The sequence below is a fragment of the Nannobrachium achirus genome, assembly GCF_963921795.1.
Source record: "Nannobrachium achirus genome assembly, chromosome: 24".
In the NCBI taxonomy this organism is placed as follows: Eukaryota; Metazoa; Chordata; class Actinopteri; order Myctophiformes; family Myctophidae; genus Nannobrachium; species Nannobrachium achirus.
In genome coordinates this window covers 6,332,352-6,356,884 of record NC_137831.1, presented here as the reverse complement: position 1 = coordinate 6,356,884, position 24,533 = coordinate 6,332,352, and the positions used below count along the sequence as shown (strand labels likewise).

General features: G+C 42.9%; 1 protein-coding gene across 1 annotated transcript in view; it reads right to left on the bottom strand.

Annotated features, from left to right (window-relative positions):
* The window catches only part of eif5b (eukaryotic translation initiation factor 5B), a 50,788-nt gene extending 26,455 nt beyond the window's left edge, over window positions 1–24,333 (bottom strand). The window contains exons 1-17 of the mRNA XM_080720722.1: window positions 24,194–24,333; window positions 15,777–15,899; window positions 13,421–13,478; window positions 12,735–12,881; window positions 11,123–11,407; window positions 8,761–9,043; window positions 8,022–8,158; window positions 7,531–7,608; window positions 7,278–7,428; window positions 6,129–6,224; window positions 5,923–6,012; window positions 5,706–5,765; window positions 4,284–4,612; window positions 2,682–2,789; window positions 1,226–1,336; window positions 621–688; window positions 41–182 (exon numbers count right to left, since the gene is read on the bottom strand). Of these exons, the coding sequence (XP_080576848.1) occupies window positions 41–182; window positions 621–688; window positions 1,226–1,336; window positions 2,682–2,789; window positions 4,284–4,612; window positions 5,706–5,765; window positions 5,923–6,012; window positions 6,129–6,224; window positions 7,278–7,428; window positions 7,531–7,608; window positions 8,022–8,158; window positions 8,761–9,043; window positions 11,123–11,407; window positions 12,735–12,881; window positions 13,421–13,478; window positions 15,777–15,899; window positions 24,194–24,228 (2,301 nt within the window). The 5' untranslated portion in view covers window positions 24,229–24,333. The remainder of the gene's footprint in view (window positions 1–40; window positions 183–620; window positions 689–1,225; window positions 1,337–2,681; window positions 2,790–4,283; window positions 4,613–5,705; window positions 5,766–5,922; window positions 6,013–6,128; window positions 6,225–7,277; window positions 7,429–7,530; window positions 7,609–8,021; window positions 8,159–8,760; window positions 9,044–11,122; window positions 11,408–12,734; window positions 12,882–13,420; window positions 13,479–15,776; window positions 15,900–24,193) is intronic.
* Window positions 24,334–24,533: the final 200 nt, after the last annotated feature.

Here is a 24,533-nt window from a genome sequence, read left to right as displayed (position 1 = left end):
CACCCTAATCCTCCAGATAATTCCTATCTCTCCCCCTCACCTTGTTGAGGGCGACGATGAAGGGACATTTCTTCTCCTTCAGCAGGTTGATGGACTCCAGGGTCTGAGGTTCTAGTCCGTGCATGATGTCAACCACCAGGATGGCGATGTCACACAGAGAGCTGCCTCTGTTACGCAGGTTACTGGAACACACACAAAGGTTTGTGATGATCAATATCTATCTATACATGCACAGAAGTCTCTGAGTGTGTGTACTCACGTCTGAGACAAACTATGTCAAAGCATGTCGGGAGGGTTGATGTATAAACTAACACATTATTGTTACATATACCAATATATGTTGGCTTTTTCACCAAAAGTCAACTAATTGTCAGGTAACATCCCATATCTAATAAAATATCTATAGTATCAATAAATATAATATCTAAGTCTAATATAATACAGTGATGTTGTTCGGTTTTCAATGAAGTTAGTCCCGGGACAGAGAGGCAGAGAGAGAGAGAGAGAGATGTACTCTCTCTCACACACACACACACACACACACACACACACACACACACACACACACACACACACACACACACACACACACACACACACACACACACACACACACTTACCTAAAGGACTCGTGCCCAGGTGTGTCGATAATGAGCATTCCAGGAATCTTAATGGTGTCTTTGTCGAACTGTAGAGAAACAACAACAGTCAACATCAGTGATGTCTGTACGACAATACTGTAATAATACAACAGTGATGTCTGGTTGATGATACTGTAATGTGTACAAAGAGAAACACTGCAGGGGACAATGGCTCTAGAGAGGTGCTATTTGGTGACACAGTTTCACTCAGATATACATCTTTGATCAGCATTTGTTCAAAGAAATACTGCAAAAATGGTGTGTACTGCAGACTCACAAAGAATAAATCAGTGATAAATTGTGGGTGGAACCAATGCCACTTACAGGCCTCTTTGTGTATACTGTGACCTGACGGTCGCTTATCTCCCGATTAGGGAGTCTTACTGGTAAATTATTGGTACCTTCCATGTGACTCAACTTTTATCTGCCGTTAAGAAAATTCTGGTGACTCAAGGTTATAGATTCACCTTCTGGCTTCATGTCCGTACCGGTGGTCTAAACTAGAGGAATGTGTGTGTGTGTGTGTGTGTGTGTGTGTGTGTGTGTGTGTGTGTGTGTGTGTGTGTGTGTGTGGGTGTACATACATTCTTCACCATCTTGCCCATCTCTATGATAGCGTCCAGAGGAACGTTGGTGGCTCCAATCTGCTGAGTGATTCCTCCTGCCTCACCGTCCTGCACGTTGGTGTGACGCAGCTGCACGCACGCACACACACACACACACGCACGCACGCACGCACGCACGCACGCACGCACGCACGCACGCACGCACGCACGCACGCACGCACGCACGCACACACGCACACACGCACGCACGCATACACGCACACACACACAAGCACAAAAAAAACAAGTCAACACAGACAGAGAATAACATAATAACTAGGGATGGTCCGATCAGGTTTTTTGGAACCGATCACCGAGCACCGATCACAAAAGTTTGATCACCCGATCCCGATCAATCACCGATCCGATCAAGTTATTATTTATATTTTCTAAATGTTAATGTTTTAACTTTATTTCATTCATTCACTCATGAATTCATTTATATATTTGCCTTATAGTTATTTACCAGCATTACTATGTATTTATTATCACAGCAGTAACTAATTATTCCTTCAGCACTGTGGAAATCAATACCCCAAGATGGCCTCAAGTTATGCTGAACGGCTGGTTGATCAGATGCACCGATCGGATCGGATCGGTGAATTTACCTTTTGATCTAAACCACCGATTATCGCCGATCATGCTTTGATCGGCCCGATCCGATCCATTGCCGATTGATCGGTAACATCTCTATAACACACTTGACAAGCACTCAAACAGCACCTTTCTCCACAGGAGAAAGCAAAAATAAAAAGAAATACTGTAAAGCTAAGCATATGTAAATATTTGAGTTCTGACAGGCCTTTCTGAAGATACAAGAGCTTTATTTTCATATGTCCATGTATAATTTTCAGTATACAGTGTTTTCACTGCACAGTGACATTTTACTTTGCCTTCCATTAGGCCTAAACATACCTGTATGTTAAATCACTAATAACATAGAAGGGAAAGAGCAGAGCAGCAGTACAATACACACAATAATACAAAGGTAAAAATAATTATATTAAAGAGCAAACTCATTAAGACCTGAGGCCCGATTCTACAAATGTCTTCTAAATCCTAACAGTTTACTGAAAAACCTACGTTTCTATGACCCAGGGATTGACACTAACGGTTGCTAGGAGTTTGCTTTCTGTGTGTAAATGTGTAAGCAACAGTCTTCATTAAATATTATTGGTTATTCATGAAAGAACAAATAATGCTACTGTTTTACAAGTAGCAGTTGCGCTACTTCAGATTTTCAAAGTGACTGCCACCACTCAGCAGGTATCGGTTAGATTTAACTTTCATTTGATTACTTTTCGGGCAAGTGGGCAACTTGCCCGTACTTGCTCGAATGGCAAATGGGAGACCTTTGTGTCAACCCCTGTATGATAGAGCTTACCCTCGAGTGTGTGTGTGTGTGTGTGTGTGTGTGTGTGTGTGTGTGGGGTACCTTGTCCAGGATCTTGGTCTTGCCCGTGTCTACGTGTCCCAGCACACACACCACCGGAGACCTCAGCTTGTCCAGGTTGATGTTACGCATGTTCTCTGCACGCCGTTTCTGTCACGCACACACACACACACAGAATATCACAGTGTTTCCAATAGACAAAGGAACCTCCCAGTTAGTCTGGGATCACTTCACTTTTCAGGGTTGTAACCCGTCTGGAGCGGAAACCACAACACGTCATGTTGTTGTACTCAAAGGACTACAATTTGGCCGGAAAGATCAAACCGGATTCAGTTTTAACCCAAAATAATTCCCCTGCGCTTAAGGACATACTTTTAGGGCCTACCTAATAAACTCCTTGATGCGGAGTAGTTTTGCTTTTGAAAAATTTGTTTGGTACATGCATCTTTTAGTCCAACTGTTAGCGACTGGCAAGATTACACTAGGCTACTCGAGCATTTTAAAAGGGATTGGAGAAACAAACGGGGGGAACCAAATCAAAGCGACGCCGCTTCTAGTGGTTTCCGTGCTTTAGGCGAACGAACACCAGGCTTTCCCTGAGAAAGCCTGGTAGGCGAGGTTACCTCCCAGTCAAAGGTTGTAACTTTTAAGTAGTTACACTTCCATGCAAATGTGAACATTTCAACCGCAAATTAAAAAGAAGCTGAAGTAAATGTGAATGAATGGATGTTCCCATCCACTATGGTTATGTGGACATTGGGAGTCGGTTCATGAAATGAACAGCAGGTGGCACTATTTCTTCAGTAATAATGTTACCATGAGCTGAGAGGCTATGATTTAATGTTCTTTGATGATTTACACACTGTTGGATGACTCAAACATTTTGAAGAAGAATAAATGACAAATTATATAATACTAAATAACAAATCACAAGTCCTTCTATTTGGCCGTCACACAGCAATGTTACACAATCTTTCAAAAATAGGGAAATTAGATGATCTACAATAGGGGTGTGAATCTCCATCACTTGTGGCGATTCGATACGCATCTCGATACACTGCCAGCGATACGAAATGTTTCAATCCACAACTTTCCAACATCCCATTGTGCATTGCGCAGAAGTTGTGCGGCAGCTTCCGGCGCCGCAGCCGAGTCTGATCTACAAGCTCACAACGGTTGCATCTGCGAAGCGACGTGAGCTTGTATGTCTGCTGTTAACCGGAAGTGTCCCACAGATAATGCTACAGTAAATTCTTGCAGAAACAGGTGGATAGCTAAAGTATAAAATAATTCCAGGCCTAAATATAGTTTAATTAGTACCTCTATCCGTCTCTTGGCTCTGTAGTACATCTATTAGTTAATTAACTATAGTTTAATGAGTTTAATTAGTACCTCTATCCATCTCTAGGCTCTGTCATACATCTATTAGTTCATTAACTATAGTTTAATTAGTACCTCTATCCATCTCTAGGCTCTGTCATACATCTATTAGTTCATTAACTATAGTTTAATTAGTACCTCTATCCATCTCTAGGCTCTGTCATACATCTATTAGTTCATTAACTATAGTTTAATTAGTACCTCTATCCGTCTCTTGGCTCTGTCATACATCTATTAGTTCATTAACTATAGTTTAATTAGTACCTCTATCCGTCTCTTGGCTCTGTCGTACATCTTCTCCTCTTTGGTCCGTCCGTCATCAGAGTCACTGCCGCTGCTCTCCTCCTCGCTCTCCTTCCCTCCTCTCCTCTGACCTCCTCCTCCTCCTCTCTTCTCCACCTCCTCCTTCTTCTGCTCCTCCTCCTCCTCATCGCTCTCCTCCTCCCCGTCCTCCTCGTCCTCCTCGTCGTCGTCCTCCTCGTCTTCGTCCTCTTCGTCCTCCTCGCTGGCGTTGTCGGGGGCGACGGAGGGTTTGGGCGGGGCGGAGGGAGCCGACGGCGTCTCCTTGACCTCGATGTGGACCTTCTTTAACTCTGAGAGAGAGACATAGAAAGAGACAGAGAGAGAGACAGAGAGAGAGAGACATATAGAGACAGGGAGAGAGACAGGGAGAGAGAGAGGGGATTAGCGCTGCACGATTCTTGCAGGCTCACTTAAGCCCCTGCAAATGGTCCAAAATGCTGCTTCTACCACTTTTTGTTCAGATACTGGATTCTGATTGGCTTAAAACAGTGGTAAATCAGTCAACAACCTTGAGTTGGCTCATGGACCCCGCCCACTGTTGTGTTGCAGTTGATTGTAACTAAATAACCTTGCAAGTTACAACTGTGTTTTCTTTCATTTATATGGTAGAAGTGGTAGAAAAGCAATATACCATTCGAGGGTCGTGGGTTGTTGGCTGATTTACCACTGTTTCAGGGTGAAACAGTGGTAAATCAGCCAACAACCCACTCCCTCTCATGGTAAATGGCTTACTTCATGCCTGGTCTTCAACACTTTTAAGGTCTCTCCTCGTTTCTGCTCCCTTCATTGGCTCACGGTTGCTGTCCGCACAGAGTAAAAAACACCTCCTGATAGGCTACCATTGCCTTCTAAAGTTTGTGTATGCGACATGACAGTCGCTTATCTCCTGATTAGGGAGTCTTACCGGTAACTATACTCCCTTCCCTAAAACACCCTGGACAACGCTCCACACCTCCCAGACTCTTCTCCCTTCCCTAAAACACCCTGGACAACTCTCCACACGTCCCAGACTCTTCTCCCTTCCCTAAAACACCCTGGACAGCGCTTCACGCATCCTAGACTCTTCTCCCTTCCCTAAAACACCCTGGACAACGCTCCACGGGTCCCAGACTCTTCTCCCTTCCCTAAAACACCCTGGACAACGCTCCAGGCGTCCCAGACTCTTCTCCCTTCCCTGAAACACCCTGGACGACGCTCCACACGTCCCAGACTCTTCTCCCTTCCCTAAAACACCCTGGACAACACTCCACGCATCCTAGACTCTTGACTAGAGTAGGCCACAAAACTGCCTCCAAATGATGGTATTTAGGATGACTGGCCTAGCAGGGAGGGGGAGGGAGAGGAGAGCAGATCTCACAGCTCATGGATGGTCTGAGGTCTCACCTTTTTCCTCATCGGTGGCGATGGCCTCCCAGTCGTCCACCTCTGTTTCTGGTTTGACAACTGGACAGACGGACAGACAGACAAGACAGGCAGAGAAAGGAGAGGAGAAGAGAAAGATACGGACAGAGACAAATACAAATATTATAATTATTATACGTAATGTAGAATATATATATATATAAACAGTATATATATTATATACTAATCCATGTCTCACCTGGTTCTTCTGGTGGGGTTACCGTCTCCGTTTCCATGGCAACTGGCTCTGGAGTCTCCGAGACGGGTGGCGATGTCACCTCTGATGTTTCTGATGACAGGGGAGGAGAGGAATGATTTAATGATGTTAAATAACAACAGGACCGTGGTCATGGTGTACCTTGAGGTGTGTTAAATAAAGACAGGACCGTACAGGTCATTGTGTACCTTCAGGTGTGAGTGTGGCGGTGGTCTTCTTCTTCCTCTTGTCTCCGTAGACTGGCTTCTTCTTTGGCATGGAGTCCTTGGATGGCACTTCAATACCTGAACAACAACAGCACTGGTTACTGTTAATTTTTAAAATGTATTAGTTTTAATTATCCCTCTATGGACCCTTTCATGTACATTTCATGTACATTTCAGGCTAGTAGCATCACTGCAGTACATGGACCCTTTCACCTCTAATCTTCAACTTTGAGACATTGTGCAAAGATTTATTTTTAAAAGTTCCAACAAATGTATCCAACTTCAGTTGGCAAAACAATCCCTTTGTTTTAAAGCTCTTTCTGACCTGAACAATCTACCAGTTCATATTCGGTCAATAACATGTTTAACTGTTTACATATTCGGTCAATAACATGTTTAACTGTTTAAAACAAACGTAGCATTTTAAAGTTTGAAGCACATTGTGATACTCGTGATAATATCGTTAATCTCATGTTACTGGACAATGTTTTCACATCGTTCCATCCCTAAATGAACGTGAACACAACTTCTGAACCATTCTTTAGTTAAATATTGGACCCGTCGTCACAAGCCACACAATATTTCCATGCGTGTCATACTAAAATGGCTTGTTTCAGAGAGGCAGGAGAAAATCTACTTTGTTATCGACCTTTCTCTGCTCCAGCAACACTCTCTCATGGGATCTAGCACCAGTAAACATCGCAAGATCTGCCGTCAAGGCGCTGGCGCCCACTGTGTATCATGTCAACTTTAGTTGCTTTTGTCAATGTCGGTGTACCCACCTGCTCCACTATGTTGCGGAACTTCACATATAAATGTATGTGTAGGATTCTGCCAGTGTCATTTTAATTTTGACTAACCCTTTATTGAGCTCAGTCAGGTTTGTATCTAAACTGTGGAACTATTGGCGTATAAGCTTGAATCATCATATTTATGTGGACTGTGTCCGCTCTTGTTTGTATTTGTATGTTAGTTTTATGTGTTTATGTTGCTATGGACCAAGTGTCCTTAATAATGTTTGTTTGATTGATTGATTGATTTAGTGGCTCCGAATGAGATGGCGTATCTTCATAAAAATCAACCTCTCTGTGGGCCCTGGTGATGTCAAAGGTTAAGGTTTAAAGGTCATACCCTGGGCCTGCAGTATCTTCAGCGTCGCCTCAGCTCTGGCTCTGGCCTCTCTCTGAGCCTTGGTGAGGAGCTTCCCCTCTTTCTTCAGTCTCTCCTTCCTCTCCTTCTCCTTCTGTTTCTTCTTCTCCTTCCTCTCCTGCTCCAGACGCTCCTGAGATGACACGGGGAAGGGTCAGAGGTCATGGTCAAGAATAACCCAAAGGACGTGTGTGTGTGTGCATGCGTGAATGTGCATGTATGCGTGCATGTGTACCTGCTCCAGCCTCTGTTGTTCCAGTTCTTCTAGTCTCCTCTGTCTCTCATCCTCCTCTCTCTTGGCTCGCTCCTCATCCTGCAAAACACAAACCAGTCACACACATGTCACCAGTCTTTTCCAGACTGAAAATAGACGATCTACATGCTGTGAGCTTTTAGATCTGCTATTTTCAAAGGTTCTGGTGGGGTTCATAAAACCCCCTGTGATCCTTTGGGAGATGTCGTCATCTAATCAAAGTAAATATTCTCCCTTGGCTTCTATGCAATGCTCAACAGTAAAATGGCTTTACTGTATCTCGGAATCTATCTCCAGATCGCGTCCATCACCGAAAAATGCTTTTTTTCCACCGGCCCATATCCAAGCAAAATATCTATCATAAGAACTCTATGTCCCATAATGCATCACCTCTTTCATCTGGGCCAGAGCCTCCTGCATGGCCTTCACTGTGGCTTTACTTTATAAGAACTCTATGTCCCATAATGCATCACCTCTTTCATCTGGGCCAGAGCCTCCTGCATGGCCTTCACTGTGGCTTTACTGGGACCTTTCTTCTTCTCCTTCTCTGGCTCCTTCTCCCCTTTCTTCTTCTTCTTGTCCTTCTTCTTTTTGTCTCCCTCTGCCTCCTCTGGAGGACCAACAACAGCACAACATGAAGACACACACACGCAGAGTTATCGTTAACAAAAAATATATAAAATACTAGAGATGTACCGAGTGAAAATAGCAGCTCAACAAGCTTGCAACGCTAGATCTGCTGTTTTCACTTTTTTGTGTCCACGGCAAATATCTTTCTCTTCAGGGTCTCGAGTTTTAAAGATTTTATGAACCACTGCTTTACACACTGTACCTGTCAAGTTAAGGCTCACAGAAGCCTCTAGATAACTGCAAAAACAATAATAATATCAATCCTGATCTTCTTGACTCAGCATTCTGTGTTTTTGTGGGGACTGCGGATGAAAATTAGTATCATTGCTAACTTCAGCGTATGTATGTAACTATACCTTTCAATCCGGGAACCCCTTTTTGGGGTTGTTGTTGCTATGTACAGTAATATAGTAACACACAAAAAAAAAAAAAAATTGAATAAAGGTTTTAAGGATTTCTAGGATTTGGGATTTGAGATATTGGAAAATTAGGGCTGCAATAGTTAATAGAACTAATCGATTAAAATACAATAAAAGAAATCCACATTATCGATCAATAAAAAAGGTGCCAAGTCCCGCCCACCTTCTCCCATTGGCTCGGCTGGTTCCTGCTGGTCCGTCGCCATGGGAACGGCGGCAGCCTCGCTGTCGTCAGCAGCAGGAGGAGGAGGAGGAGGCGGCGTAGGCTCCGCCTTCTTCACCTCCTCCTTCTTCACCTCCTCCTTCTTCACCTCCTCTTTCTTCATCTCCTTCTCCTTGTCATCCTTCTGTTTCTTCTTCAGCCGATCCTCCTCTTTCTTCTTCTTGTCTCTCTCCTTCTTCTCTGCTTTCTTCTGGGCGGCCGTCTTCATCTTGAAGGCTCCCTCCTGGGGACGGTATCATCAGCATCAAGTGTTAACCCATTTAAGCCTAGAATTATTGAATGCTTTAACCATTGAAAAATAGCAGATATACAAGCTCACAGCGCGGCACCGAGTGCCGCACTGCGAGCTTGTAGATCTGCTATTTTTGGAAAAAGTCGTGAAAATGTGTGCAAATCTTTGAATACGTGTATTTTGCGAACGTTTGTAACTCAAATTTTGCTTCTGGGTGGTCCCTGGAACTAGATATTTTGAAATGGGGGTCCGTGGCCAAATAAATATGATTTTGGGGGTCCTTCACATGAAAAAAGTTTGTGATCCACTGACATAGTAGTCTCTCAAGAACAGACAAACTGAGCTCCAGTTAAGTGAAAAGGTCCTTTTCTTTGACGATGGCTGGCCAGATTGCCGACATAGGTTTTTCCAAAAATCTTAGAAGGATTCAAAAGACACTTATAGAATCGGGTCAAAATTCAAATTTTCAATTTAAAAAAAAAATAGCAGATCTACAAGCTCACAGCGCGGCACTTGGTGCCGCGCTGTGAGCTTGTACATCTGCTATTTCTTTTTAATATTTAAAGCATAAAATATTGCGACATAATGTGTTCAGGCCTAAATGGGTTGTTAATTCCCCTCCGCTAAAACAATAGTCTCGAGTAGCCAGACAACTATTACACAATCTACGAATGCTATATAGAGCCTGGAACTACAATTCCCAAACGGCGAGTATCGGAAGTAGCCACTGCTGCACAGAACTGTAGTCCCATTGGAAACATAACAGAAACAAACTCGCACAGACAAGAGTCATTTGAGCGGCATATTCTTGTTATGGGGGTATAGTTTAAGAAAACATTTGAAAACATCATGGAAGTAACATCAACACCACCAGAGAAAGACGAAATAACGCCCCCAAAAATATTGAAAGAAGACATCATGCTTCCAGTAGGACTTGTTATTGCTACTGCACCAACAGTAAGGGAAAGTTAGCCTATTGCTACATCAATCTGGGAACTAAATCTAAATCACTAGCTTTCTTCACAAATGTGTTCATAAAGGTGTCTACTATCACCTCTGAACTTTGTAAAACCCAACTCCCTTGACATACTTTGTGGGAGCCAATCAAAGTTGCCCGGGATACCCAGGGCCCGGGATTAAAGGGGGAAAAATAAGAAATGGCCAATATGAACGTATGAGGTGTGTAATTGGGGTATTGTTGGGCTGCTGAATCCATTCCAACCATTAGTTATCAGTCAAAATGACTCCTTGGCCACAAAAAAGGCCTAATTGGCTATGGCTTAGCCAATCATGTCATTCGAAGTCACCTGTGTCCTGTTAGTCCCTATGTTTTAAACCCTGTGTTTGAGTGTTCCTTGTCAGATTGTATCATGTTATCCTGTGTGTCATGTGTGATTACCCACCTGATCTTGAATAGTTTTCATGAATTCAAACCCTACTCCAACCTTCTTTTTATTGCCAATATTATATGTCCCTTGGACACACAAAAGTAGGCGTGGCCTATTTTATGACCAAGGAGTCAATTTAATTGAAAACAAATGGTTGGAATGGATTCAGCAGCCCAAAAATACCCAAATTACACACCTCATACGCTCATATTGGCAATTTCTTATTTTCCCCCCTTTAATCCCAGGCCCTCGGGATACCCAATAACCTTGATTGGCTCCCACAAAGTATGTCAAGGGAGTTGGGTTTGACAAAGTTCAGAGGTGATAGTAGACACCTTTATGAACACATTTGTGAAGAAAGCTAGTGATTTAGATTTAGTTCCCAGATTGATATAGCAATAGGCTAACTTTCCCTAACTACAAGGGAACATCTGCTTTATCTCGCACTCATCGTTAGAACCTCTGTCTCCCAGACTGGCCTGGCCACGCAAGACTACTAAAACAATGACGAGAATTCTTTGCCGAATAAACTATTTCACTGACGAGAACAGAATAAAACTATGATGTGTAAAACATTTCATCAATTTCAATAGATTTCTTTCGTTCTTTATTTTTTTACAGAACCCGAGGTGCAGCTCAGCCTGACTAAATCAGCAGACATTTTCAGAACTCTAGTCTTTACCTCCTCTTCGTCGTCGTCGTCGCTGGCGGCCTTGGCCTTCTTCTTCTTCTTGTCCTTGACGGATAACGCCTCCTCCTCCTCCTCCAGGTCAGACTCCTCCTCCCTGGGTGGCGGCGGTACAGCGGCGGTCGTTGGTTTCCTGCTCTCTACGTCCTCCTGGTCCTCGTCTGAGGAGGCTGCTGCCCGGCTGGCCTTCCCCTTCTTGGCCTTCTGCTGATGAGCACGAGACGTCTCCTCCTCGTCCTCGTCCTCAGAGACAGAACCAACACGAGCAGGAGGAGGAGCCTGAGAGAGGAGAGGAGAGGAGAAACTACATTAAAGGAGAATTTCTGGGTTTTTGTTTGAGCCGTCTTCCCAAACAGGGTTTAAAACAGTAACGATTGGAAAATAATAATAATAATTAAATTGTATTTGTATAGCACCTTTCATGACATGAAATGCAGCTCAAAGTGCTTTACAGAAAATGAAGCACAAGTGCTTAACAGAAGAAATACACATGATTACAATAAAGCAGAAAAAATAAAAACAAAACATTGAAGAACATTTAAGGACTCTACCATAAAAAACATTTTCAGAACAGTGCGGACTTCAATAGCAGCACAGGGATTTAAAAAATCAGCTAAAAGCAAAGAAATAGGTCTTGAGCTGTGCTTTAAAGCTTTCCACAGAGGCTACCTGTCTTAGGTGCTCAAGCAGGTCTGTGCTAAAAGACCTGAGGGGGGCGGTTTGGAACGTATCTAGGCAGGCAGTCATAGAGGTACGAAGGTGCCAGACCATTTAGAGCTTTATAAACAAGTAAAATAATTTTCAAATCAATCCTAAAAACAACCGGGAGCCAGTGTAGCGACGCAGATACATTTTTATTTTTCTCGCTTCAAAGCGAAGAAGAGAGATGGGATTTCGAAGACAGAAGAGGAGAGGAAATGACATTAACCCATTTAGGCCTGGAATTATTTTAGAAGGGTTTAGAAGACACTTACTGAAGCGGGTCAACAATATTCAAAGACTTGCACAAAATGTTCAAGATTTTTCAAAAATAGCAGATCTACAAGCTCGCAGTGCGAGTTAAAGCATAAAATAATGGTTCAAATCTAAAGTAAGATTTGCGTTCAGGTCTAAATGACATTAAGTAAATCTACAATAGAGTAGCGAAGTCCTGATGACAACTCGTTCATCACCTGGCTTGCGGAAGTAATTTCTCCACGGAGAATAACATTGGGTCATCTTAGAATCGTCTCTTGTAAGAATTGTGGACCAAAAATAAACAAACAGGCCATATTGTTAAGGAGGTGGTTCTGTATCGTTTACGATAGTCAGTCACTCATATTTGATGCAGCCTGTTTCTGGACGAAACTAATTAATTCGGCAGCGGTTAGCTTTTCCTCGCCGTCAGTTGATGCTTCATTATATCCATCATTTGTTTATTTTTGGAACACATTTCTTATTTGACAATAACATAAAAAAAAGGCTGTGGGAATTGGGAAAACACTAGATATGTAAGGATGAGTACTGTGAATTACGTCAAGACTTCGGGGCTCAATTAAATGTTGCTACAAAAAAAGAGACAGACAGACAGACAGACAGACAGACAGACAGACAGGCAGGCACAGACCTTTTGGGCAGCCTGTGTTTCAGCCTGAGGCTGATCTTCATCACCCTCCTCATCCTCCTGGCTGACTCCTTTCTTCCCCTTCCTGGTTTTCTTCTTCTCTGGTTTGGGAGGCTCCGCCGCGCTCTGCACTTCTTCTGTGGTGTCCTTCTGCTCACACACACACACACACACACAGGTTGGTGTTAATATACTTATGAGGACATCATTATGTTTTATGAACGGCGCGGTAAAACGTTTAGCCATTTGTGTGTGTGCGTGCTAGGGATGGGATGATATGAAAATGTCATATCACGATTAATGTGACAAAAGAAATCACAATTTACGATATTATCGCGATAATCAAAATCCATTATCCTGGGGCAGAACAATGCAGATCTACAAGCTTTGAGCTTGTAGGGCGGCTATTTTTTTTGGCAAATATATTTGATAGAGAGTGGAAAAAATGACTATCAAATACGTATATTATAAGTGCCTTTTAACAATAGAGGGTTTAAATGGTACCGGCTATGCAGCTCTGCAAATAAAAGGTAAATTGATCCCAGTGCATGACGGAGGACGATATCACGATAAATTAAATCTCCACAATACGATTATCGTGAGTGTAATATCGCTTATCGTCCCATCCCTAGTGAGTGAGTGTGTGTGTGTGTGTGTGTGTGTGTGTGTGTGAGTGTGTGTGCGTGTACCTTTCCGCCTTGTGTCTCCAGTGATAACTCCTCCAACTCCTTTAGGATGTCATCCTCACTGGAAGAGGTTGAGAGGACAGAAAGACAATCATTAAACTGTACTGTTGGCCTTGCGCTCCGAGCACCTCGGATGCAATGCAAGTTCGAATCCCAAACCCCACGACCTTTCCTGCGTGTCACTCCGCATGTCCGGTCTATATACTATAGAGCAGGGGTCTTCAACGTTTTCAGGCCAGGGACCCCTTCAGGGTTTCCTGCAGGAAAAAGTATTGACCAGGGGGGGAACTCATAAAAATTGTGATAATTAATTGATTAATTCGAGTAATTAATTCACTTAATTTTTAATATTAATTCTTATTTTTGCCCTATAAAAAAACACATGAATGTGCCCATGATGACGGAAAACACAACTAAATTAATTCCCTTATTTTAGACTAATTCTTATTTTTGCCCTCAACATAAAAGGAGAGGTTGACTCTTGTCTCTTGACCAGGTGTTACAGATTTTAGGCCAGGGGTCCCCCTGGCCAATTAAGTGCTGCAGGAAACCCTGCCCTTAGTTGAGAGAGAGATTAAGCAGGGACCCCCACAACCTGTTCATAGATTCCATATAGTTTCATTGTTTGACAGCACAATCGTCAGTGTATTTTGGATTTATGTCAAAAAGAAATCCAGATATGTATTTAACCACTTGAACAATACATAACTTGACCTTTCACTCTGTATTTAGTCTGCTCCTTTTCCCCTCTACACCGAACGTCTTTGCCAAAAATAGCCGATCTACAAGCTTGTAGATCTGCTATTTTTGGCTAAAGTTCTAAGAATATGGACGCTAGGATTCAAGTGGTTAAAAAAAAGTTTCTATCACACAAAGATTTGGAGGACCCCCTGTAGTAACTCTGAGGACCCCCTAGGGGTCCCAGACCCCATGTTGAAGACCCCTGCTATATAGAGTTCCATCTAAAAAAAGAAAGATTGAATATTGTGTAAAAGTACATTTTCTTGAAACTTTCATATATTTCTCGAAAATGTCATATATCCATTGCAGATACATTGCACATGCAGTTAATTATTCCAAACCTAATTTGTTAAACATTTGTTGTTGTATTTTTATGGCAAACAGCTCATGAATATCAAAAGTCCACATTTCAAAATATTACAATATTACACAAGACCACTCAAAACAAGGATTTATAATAGAGAAATGTCAACCTTCTGAAGTCAGAGTTGCTTGAAGTCCAGTGGGAAGTTTCCACAATCAGTTATGATTTTGGGGTGCTATGGCATCTGCAATAGCCTAGTAAACTATACTCCTCCTGCCTTCTGATTTGAATTCAAATCAGCAGAAGGCAGGGGAGCCTGATTTATGAGGCTAATCTGCAATGCTTTTTTAAACAATATTCTCTCTTTTTTAGATGGATCTGTCCCTATCAATTTAGCAGAAAAAGACAAAAAATTATAATCTTTAAAATAATCAGTACATACTATACATACTATATGATGCCAAGTTAACAATGACCTGGCATCAGTCTACATGACATGATATATAAATCAAATTTTAGCCTTTACATAAAGCCTGCAAGGTGGTCAAGCCTAGGTCAAGTGCTATGGGCTGAGGCGGAGTCTGAAGAGGTGAGTGAGTCTTCAGACCACAGTGGAAGCTAGGCAGTGAGTCTGCAGTTCTATCTGCAACAACAGGGAGTTTATTCTACAGTTTGGGAGCCAGGAGTGAGAGGAGTCTGGGACGTGTGGAGCGTTGTCCCGGATGTTTTAGCGAGGGTTCTGTCATCTTCGCTGTGTTAGCTGATCTGAGTGAGCGGAGCGGGTTGCAGGGTTGGATCAAGCTTTGATGATATGAGGATGTCATACATGTACCTTTGGTTGCTTTGTAGGCCAACACCAGTGTTTTGTACTCTGTGCGGGCAGTAACTGGGAGCCAATGGAGGGAGCGGAGAATGGTGGAGGGAGGGGACATGTGAAAATGTTGGCTGGACACAGGACACAGCTCTCTATGTCAGGGGTCTTCAACAGGGGGTCCAGGACCCCTAGGGGGTTTTCAGAGTTACTACAGGGGGTCGCGTTGCGAGGCGTTGTGAGCATGTATTGTAGATCGGCTATTGTCACAATTTCTGCCTCTAATATTTGACAATTTGGCCCATGTTTAATTTGTCATTTCAGAGGTATTAACAAAATCAATAACCAAAGACAATGCATAGATATTTATTTCAAAATATTTCCAGGAATTTCATGACCGTGGGAACCCTGTAATAAACATGTGCATAAAGCAAGCGTTTGTCCATTCCCAGGACCCATGTTGACATATCTTATGGATGACCCTCATACTGATGAAGACTCACTCATAATCCTCCTTCTTTCCTCCCTTCTTCTTCTTCTTTCCTTTGGTCTGTTCTTTAGAAGCTCCTCCTGCTCCCTCGATCTCTGCTGCTAGAGCGTCAATGTCCACCAAGTCCTCTTTGGCACTGAGGAGACAGAGACACACAGACACACACACGGACGCAGGGACACACGGACACAGACACACAGACACACACACGGACACGGACACACCAGTGTTAAAAAGTTAGGATGACTGCAACAATGACTACTAGATATATACTGACAATTTTGTCAACAAATAAAAAACGTGGTTCACAAAGGGGCCTTTTCCACCGGCAAAGAACCGGTTGGGGTTCCTTCTCCAGCCTATGGGATGAACCAGTGGTGAGCTTTTCCACCGAGAACCCAGTTGGTTCGCGGCCGGTTCGCAAGAACGAACCACGGTTCCAAGAAAGTTGCCATCCCATAGGCGGGGGAAAGAACCCCAACTTTGCCGGTGGAAAAGGCCCCAAAGTGGATTCCAGGGACTCTGTGGGTTCCTTTACGGGGGTCTAAATTGACCCATACAAGTCTGTAACTCTGACAGTATACAAATGAAACCAATATTTGGTTCCATTTGTATACTGTCAGAGTTAAGGGGAGACCTTGAAATTTCAAAAGTTTGAGCAACACTGAACTAGACTAAAATGTTAGAGAGGTGCTAGTGCAGAAGAGATCCAGTAGAACTAAAAGTCAAGTCATTTATGTTTGGCTGCTGTTTAATGCTTCAAGAATAGCCGATCTACAAGCTCACAACACTTCTGTGACTTCTGTGAACTTGTAGATCGGCACACAGCTAAGCATGACACCGTCACGGACTGCCACAATCGATTTTAATCAACTAAATCAACTGTAGATTTAGTCGAGCAAAACTAGACTAAAAGTAAAGCATTTCAAAGGGACTAAAATATGATTTAAGACTAAATGGAATTGTATTCAAAATACTAAATGTTGTCTTTCAAAATTACCACATTAACACCATTATAAAAAGTTAAACAATAGACCGTTTGTCAGCCTTCTGATTGGTCCCTGAGACTCCCTGACTGGCCAACCAGAAAAAAACATTCACTTTTTGCTATCGGGGGTGGAGTTTGTGCAGTGGAGAATGTTAAATGTGGCTTTCAAAACTGTCCGCAGTGCGCGACACGGCGATCGCCCGGTACGGCCGCGATCTCGGCCGTGATCTCGCTCATCATAATGAATAAGCTTCAACAAACTAGTTCACATGGACCATATCAATGGTCTAAGAGTCACGATTGGGTACATATATTTTAAATGGGCAGAATTACGAAAAGCCAGCCTATTATGTGAGGTTAGGATTATAGTTCTGTCCTCTTCCTACCCAGGATGCAATGCGCGGTCTATTCTCTTTCTGATCCAGAGGATTAAACTAATTAAAACATTTATTTTCGGGGGGAAAACTACTGTTTTGCTATGTAATTACTGTACCTTTTTCTTCCCTTTTTATTAATATCACGTAGATGTGTTTTTTGTGGTACTTTATATAGCTGTAATGAGGCTATGAAGGGGAAAAAAAATCCCATCCACTACCACTATAAAAGAATCTGCAAAGAGGATTCTGTCCCACTGGGATTAAACAAATTAAAACATATATTTTCGGGTAAACCCCCTGTTTTGCAATGTAACTACTGTACCTTTGTCTTCCCTTTTTATTAATATCACCTAGATGTTTTTCCTTTGGTACTTTATATAGCTGTAATGAGGCTATGAAGGGGAAACAAATCCCATTCACTGCCACTATAAAAACAATCTGCCCAGGGTCAAATGTCCTATCATAGTAACAGGGCAGAATGGGGCGGGATTTGCAAAAGGGCTTATTGCTCTAAATATTATTGTCTCTACAAATTTTCGAAACTCCCCAAAAATGTGTGAGTAGACATTTTAACACAGTAAATATGAACGTCATGCTGTATATGTGAGACTCCATCACATTAAATAAACACAACACAACCTTTGCAAACAATGAAAAACAAGATAAAAACTGTCAGCTATTCACCTGAAGCAGCACATGGATGGAGAGGTAAAACTAAATCCACCCTGCTGGTGAAGTCATGCCCACAAGCTCCAATCTAATTCAACTCTAACTCAACTTAATCAAACTTTAACTAAACTCTATCAAAGTGGAAGTCAACTGCAGGCCAGGGTTGAGGTGTTCAGAATGAGGGGAAGGCTCTCTCCCTCTCTCCCTCTCTCTCTCCCTCTCCCTCTCCCTCTCCCTCTCCCTCTCTCTCTCTCTCTCTCTCTCTCTCTCTCTCTCTCTCTCTCTCTCTCTCTCTCGCTCTCAGATCCAGCCTGACCTGAACTTGCACACCAGTTGCATCAGCACAACTTGCAGGAGCATGGAGTGAGCTCCATGTACTGTACTAGTAGCAACTACTGTACAGTCAAACACTAACACACACTGCATGCAATTGCAAACACCGGCACACATCAGTCCTGTCTGAGCCCAGAATACACTTCACATCTGCATGTAAGACACACACACGTACATCTCTCTGGAGTGACACAATGTTAGGGATGGGACGACAATCAGGACGATATTAATGGTCATTATCGTTTATCGTGATAAAAAAACACTCACAATAATCGCAACGTGGAGATTTAAATTTATCGTGAAATTATCCTCTGTCATGCGACGGGATCAATTCACCTTTTATTTGTCGAGCTGCATATATCTGGTACCACTTAAACCCTCTATAATATTATTGGTCAAATGTACCTGGATATAACATACTTGAAACAGTCTTTTTTTCCCTACTCTCTACCAAATCCCTTGAGCTTGTAGATCTGCTATGTTCCGCCCCAGGATAATGGATGTTGGGGATATTTTGATTATCGTGACAATATCGTAAAGTGAAATTTATTTGTTCACAATAATCTGTCATGATATTCATATCGTGTGTCCCATTCCTATGACACATGCAACTAAACTCTATTGAAGTTCAACAACAAAACCACAGGAGAAAATGGATAATGGACAACAAATTCAGGAACTGACCACTTAACACTGTACCTAATAAAGTATTCGATCAATCAAACCACGTAATCACTGCAGCTGACTGGGATCACTCCATCCATACTAGATCCACTCATTTTTCCCCCTTACACACTGAATCTCTTCACCACAAATATCTGATCTACAAGCTCACAAGACAACACAACACATTGCAACACACGGTGTTGTGACCTGGTACATGGGCTACTCGCCAAATGTTCGCCCAAGAATACGGATGCCAGGATGAGGGTGCTTGTGGTCACATTTAATTTATTCGATCAATAAACCTTATTGTCACAACACAATTACAGATAAACGCGAGGTGAAACTAGGGCTGTCACGATATGACATTTTACATGACGATTAATTGTCATTCAAATAATTGGCGATTAACGATTTAATTGTGTTTTTGTCGTTGATAATTACATTTCTGTTTGGCTTTTAGGCTTTGAAGTTGTACATGGCAGATATGATACATAACCTAAACACACAAATACATTACTGACATATTTGACGACTTACTACTTAAAAAATAACCTTGATCGCGACGCGTTGTGAGCTTGAAGATCTGCTATTTCCACTATTTCAGACATTTTTCAACATTGACGATTATGACGATTATGACAAAATAATTGCGATAATGTCAAATAATCACGATTAGACGATTATGTAATAATTGTGACAGCCCTAGGTGAAACGCTTTCACGTTTTCAGTTTCAAGTTCTTATCCGTATATAAAATGTTTTTAACAAACTATACAAATAATTGTTTCTGTGTGTGTGGCCAATGATACGTACCGCGGTCCACGACACACTAACACACCTGATCTTTGAACTCCCATCATGTCAGTACAACAGTGTATACCTGTTGCATCTTCTCTGCTGATAAATCCGCTCCGCTGATGCAACCAGTGTGTAAGTTACAGTATGCGTCTGTAAGGTATTACTATCCTTGTGAGGACATCAACGATGTTGGGGCAGCATGGATGAATGCCATTTTTAACCATGAGCCTAAAGACGAAAAAATACCAGATCTACAAGCTGATAACTCGTTGCAGCTCTTGTAGACTTTGCGCTTGTGCGCGTGCGTGCGTGCATGCGTGTGTGTCTGTTAGGCTGCACAGCTGCACGCTTCCCACAAAACCAGACAGCTCCTACAATACCTCCTAGTAGTGACTAGGGCTGTCCTCGACTCAGGATTTATGAAGTCGATTCGAGTCGCGGGGGTTAATCCGACGCGTCGACGAAACGTTTTATAGTCTACTTTGTGTAAACAAATAAAAATAAGTGTTGCTTTAAACCACGTCAACATAATACAATAATACATTAAGAGATGAATTGAATACACTGTATTTTCGGTGATATCGGTGCGCGAGCACAAATGTTATCTGCATAGCGGTGTACAACCATAGAGTTATAACACACCGTTAAAACAAATAAAACATCTCCGCTGTTTCAACTCTGCTCCGTCTCTCGGCAGCGTGCAGTATAGATGAGACATTCGCGAACGATTCCGCTCTCTTGAACGGCTCTTTTAAATGAACGATGGGATCTCTTTTAAATGAACGATGGGATCCAGTCCGCAGTCGCGGGACACAGAGCACTGACAGAGTAATGAGTCAGTGTCGAGAACGGATTCATTTCAGAAAAGGATCATAAACAGGTGGAGGCACAGCTCCCGCTTGAGCCAGCAGTGTGGACATGTCATGGACGCAAACACAGCGAAACACAATCATTCATCATGGATTACAACACTGGAACAATTCAGAAGCACTTTAATTAGAAAATGTAACTTGTAGCCTACACTTGTGTATGTTAATTTGACTTTAGAAGATTGTTTACTACTTCGTGGACGTGCGTTTGTGCTGTGGCTGGTTATTTAATATGGGATTTTGACAGCGTGCTTCCTCCTCTTAACGGAACACTGTCCCGGCTCTGAATGTTTTAACGAAGCAGCGGTCTGAACCGTTCTGGCCGTTCCGTCTCACTTTCAACCCGACGCTGGTGCGAGACAATAAATAACTGTTCGCCAATTCTACTTCTCATTGGAAGTACATGACACCACACCAGTCCAGCAGTGCACCGCAGTACTGGCAGTAGTAGGCTAACTGGTGATATAAAAAAATATATATTTTCGCTTCGACTCAAACAATTGGCGTCGATTCCCGGGGCTTTAACGACGCGTCGATTCGTCGACTTTTAGAGGACAGGCCTAGTAGTGACTGTATAAAACACTAGATTATAATGACATGTCATTATTATAATGACATGGATGACCGAGGAAGTAGCAGACTATCCGTAGGGCAGGGGTTCCCAAACTGGGGAATGATTTTGGAGGCCGACATTTTTTCACAGTATTTATCTGTGTACAACACAGCTGATGGCGTGGCGCCTGATGGAGGGGAAAGGAACTGGTTCGAATAACGTGTTCCTTCCAAGTGCTACGTCCAAGTGGGGAAACTACCCCCCTGTCAGGTGAAAAGAAGAGGCCTGGTCACTCCTCATGCACTGAAAGAAGCATGAGCTCAGTTCGGGGCTCTGCCCAGGTTGGCAGAGCGGTGAGCAGAGCCCAGGATTACAGCTTAGGCAATTGGCACTGGGTGAAAATATGGGTTGCAAAAATCGTGGGATAACATTTTAGAAGAAAAAAAAGGCCTCTCTCCTCTCAGTGCACGTCACAGCACGTGTTGAGTGAGCTTGGAAAGATCCAATTGATATCTGATATATCATAAAAATATACCTGGCTACACTACACTAGGCGCGCAGACTATGCAAATCCCCGTACATACACAGGCTTTAAAGTAGGACTGGATCTATAGATGTGTGCGCGTGCGTATGCGGGGGCTCGTGTTCGTTGCGTGCACATTTCTCTGGTGTAGTCCAGGCGTTAAGTTGTCATTGGGGTAGTGTGGTTACATAAACATGCTGCACTGCACGCATGCTGTAGCAGGTGGAATTAAATTCCTCTGCATTCAATACCATCGTCCTAAATGTTAGGAGCAGGTATGAGTATCAACTGACCCCAATGACCCTCCCACACACACACACACACACACACACACACACACACACAATGCAGGTCATTCTTTCTCTCTCATATACAGTATATCATAATCTTTGTTCACTCCGTTTTCTCTCACTCCAATTCTCTCTTCTTTCTGCCTCGCATACATTATTATAATCAGTCACTCTCTCAGTTTTCTCTGTCATTCCCTCTCTCTCATTCTCTCTCCCCCTATCTCACTCTCTCCCTCTCCCTCTCTCTCTCTCTCCCTCTCTCCCTCTCTCCCCCTCTCTCTCTGTGTACAATAGAAATGGATGAGGTTGCATTCAGGGCCAGGTTAGGTCAACTCAACTCATTCACTCATTCATTCATTCAGCACGGTGCAGGGCTGTCTGTCAAACTCTAGCACGCACATGTCAGCCGGCATCTACTTGGAATCTAATTTATATACAAATATATATATAAATTATATTAATGAGAATTCAAGGTAACACCACACAACAGTGAATAATAATACTATATACAGCAGGGGTCTTCAACGTTTTCAGGCCAAGGACCCCTTAGTTGAGAGAGAGATGAAGCAGGGACCCCCACAACCTGTTCATAGATTCCATATAGTTTCATTGTTTGACAGCACGATCATCAGTGTATTTTGGATTCATGTCAATTTGTGTTTTCACAGATATTTAACCACTTGAACCGTCAATACTTAATAAACTTGACCTTTCACTCTGTACTTAGTCTGCTCTTTTTCCGCTCTACACCAAAGCTCTTTGACGAAAATAGCCAATCTACAAGCTCACAGCGCCTCGCGAGCTTGTAGATCGGCTATTTTCGGCTAAAGTTCTCAGAATATGGACACTAGGGTTCAAGTGGTGAATATAAAAAAGGAGAAAAAAAAATCAAAGATTTGGAGGACCCCCTGAAGTAACTCTGAGGACCCCTAGGGGTCCCGGACCCCCTGTTGAAGACCTCTGATATACAGTATATAGACAGTGCCATTAGATTGTTTCCAAGCAGCCACTGACAGCCTTATCGCCAGTCCTAACATATGTTCAGTTTAACTGTAACACACACACACACACACGCGCACACACACACACACACACACACACACACACACACACACACACACACACACACACACACACACACACACACACACACACACACACACACAGGGTCCTGACATGACATGCTAGTAGGCTAGCAGGTTAGCATACCATCCTAGCTAACTTCTTCAACCACATCACATCACATCACATCACATCACATCACATCATTCAGCTTCTGTTCTATGGTAAATGTTTTTCCCCCCTCTACACCAAATCTATTCAGCCTAAAACAACAGCAGCAGATCTACAAGCTCACAACAACGCATCGGAGTGTGTACATCAGCTAAAAAATTGCTATAATGACTGATAATACATGGATCATTCTGAGGTTCAAGTGCATTCAACTGTCAGCATCACAGCTTTAGAATGATTAATCTATTATATATCTATTAATCTATTGATAGTTAACACAACACAGGTAGACACTGGTTTGTTTTTAATTTAATTGGTTGTAGAATATTAGCCATTATTATTATTTAAATAAGTCAGGTAAAGCAGTGTGTGAGTCACCACATTCTCCTGTCAGCCCCCACAGTGGACACAATGTATTAAAAACACATTGTCTGTCACATTTTAACAACATTTTAAGGTCATTATCAGTTAATTATATTGCAGTGTTTCTCAAAGAGGATTCCAGGGACCCTGTGGGCACCTTTAGATGGGGTCTAAATGGACCCATACAAGTCTGTAACTCTGACAGTGTAACAAATGGAACCAAATGAACCCTAACGGGTCCATTTGGTTCCATTTGTACACTGTCAGAGACAGTTAAGGGGAGACCTTGACATTTTAAAGTTTGAGAAACACTGCTATAATGTGCACAAACAGATATAACGGCCACATTTTGAACGCTTAAACATGTAGTGTGTGTGTAGATCATACAAACATCTGTTGTCAGTTAAACTTACACCTTCTATGACGGTTAATGTATTTAATTTTAAGGTTATTTAATTTTTAATGATATATTTCAGAGAGTATTTCGTGATTGACACGCACGCAAGCACGCACACAGACAGACAGATAGAGGGAACACACACACACACACACACACACACACACACACACACACAGCAGATGAAAACTCATGGGTTATGGGTCACTCATGGGTTGGGTTAGCTTAGCCGTTAGCCTCTCTCCCCGCACACACACACGGTGCTAGTAGCCTCAACACAGCAGGTTCGAGGCTAACCGGGGTTAGCCTCAAAATGTTTGCCCTCTGACGTCACGCAGGTGGTTAATAATGACGTCACGGGCGTGGGGTTACCTGTCGTCGGGTCCTTTCTTCTGCTTCTTGCCCATAGCGGTGCTGCTGCTGCTGTAGGTTTAATATTTTAATGTGTGTATATTGATGCTTCACTCTCTGGCTGGCCACACACACACATATGCTCACACACTGGTAGGTACTGAGTCTGACTGGTGCGCATGCGCCGCGTGACGTCACGAGCCGGAGGAGCCTCCTGGTTGGCTGGTCGGTCTGGAGGAGGCTGGGGAGCGTCGCCGCTGCGCGACATGCGGCGCATGATGTGCTGCGTTCTGAGAGTCAGGGGTCTTCAACGTTTTCAGGCCAGGGCCAGGGACCCCCAAACTGATGGGGAGATGTGGAG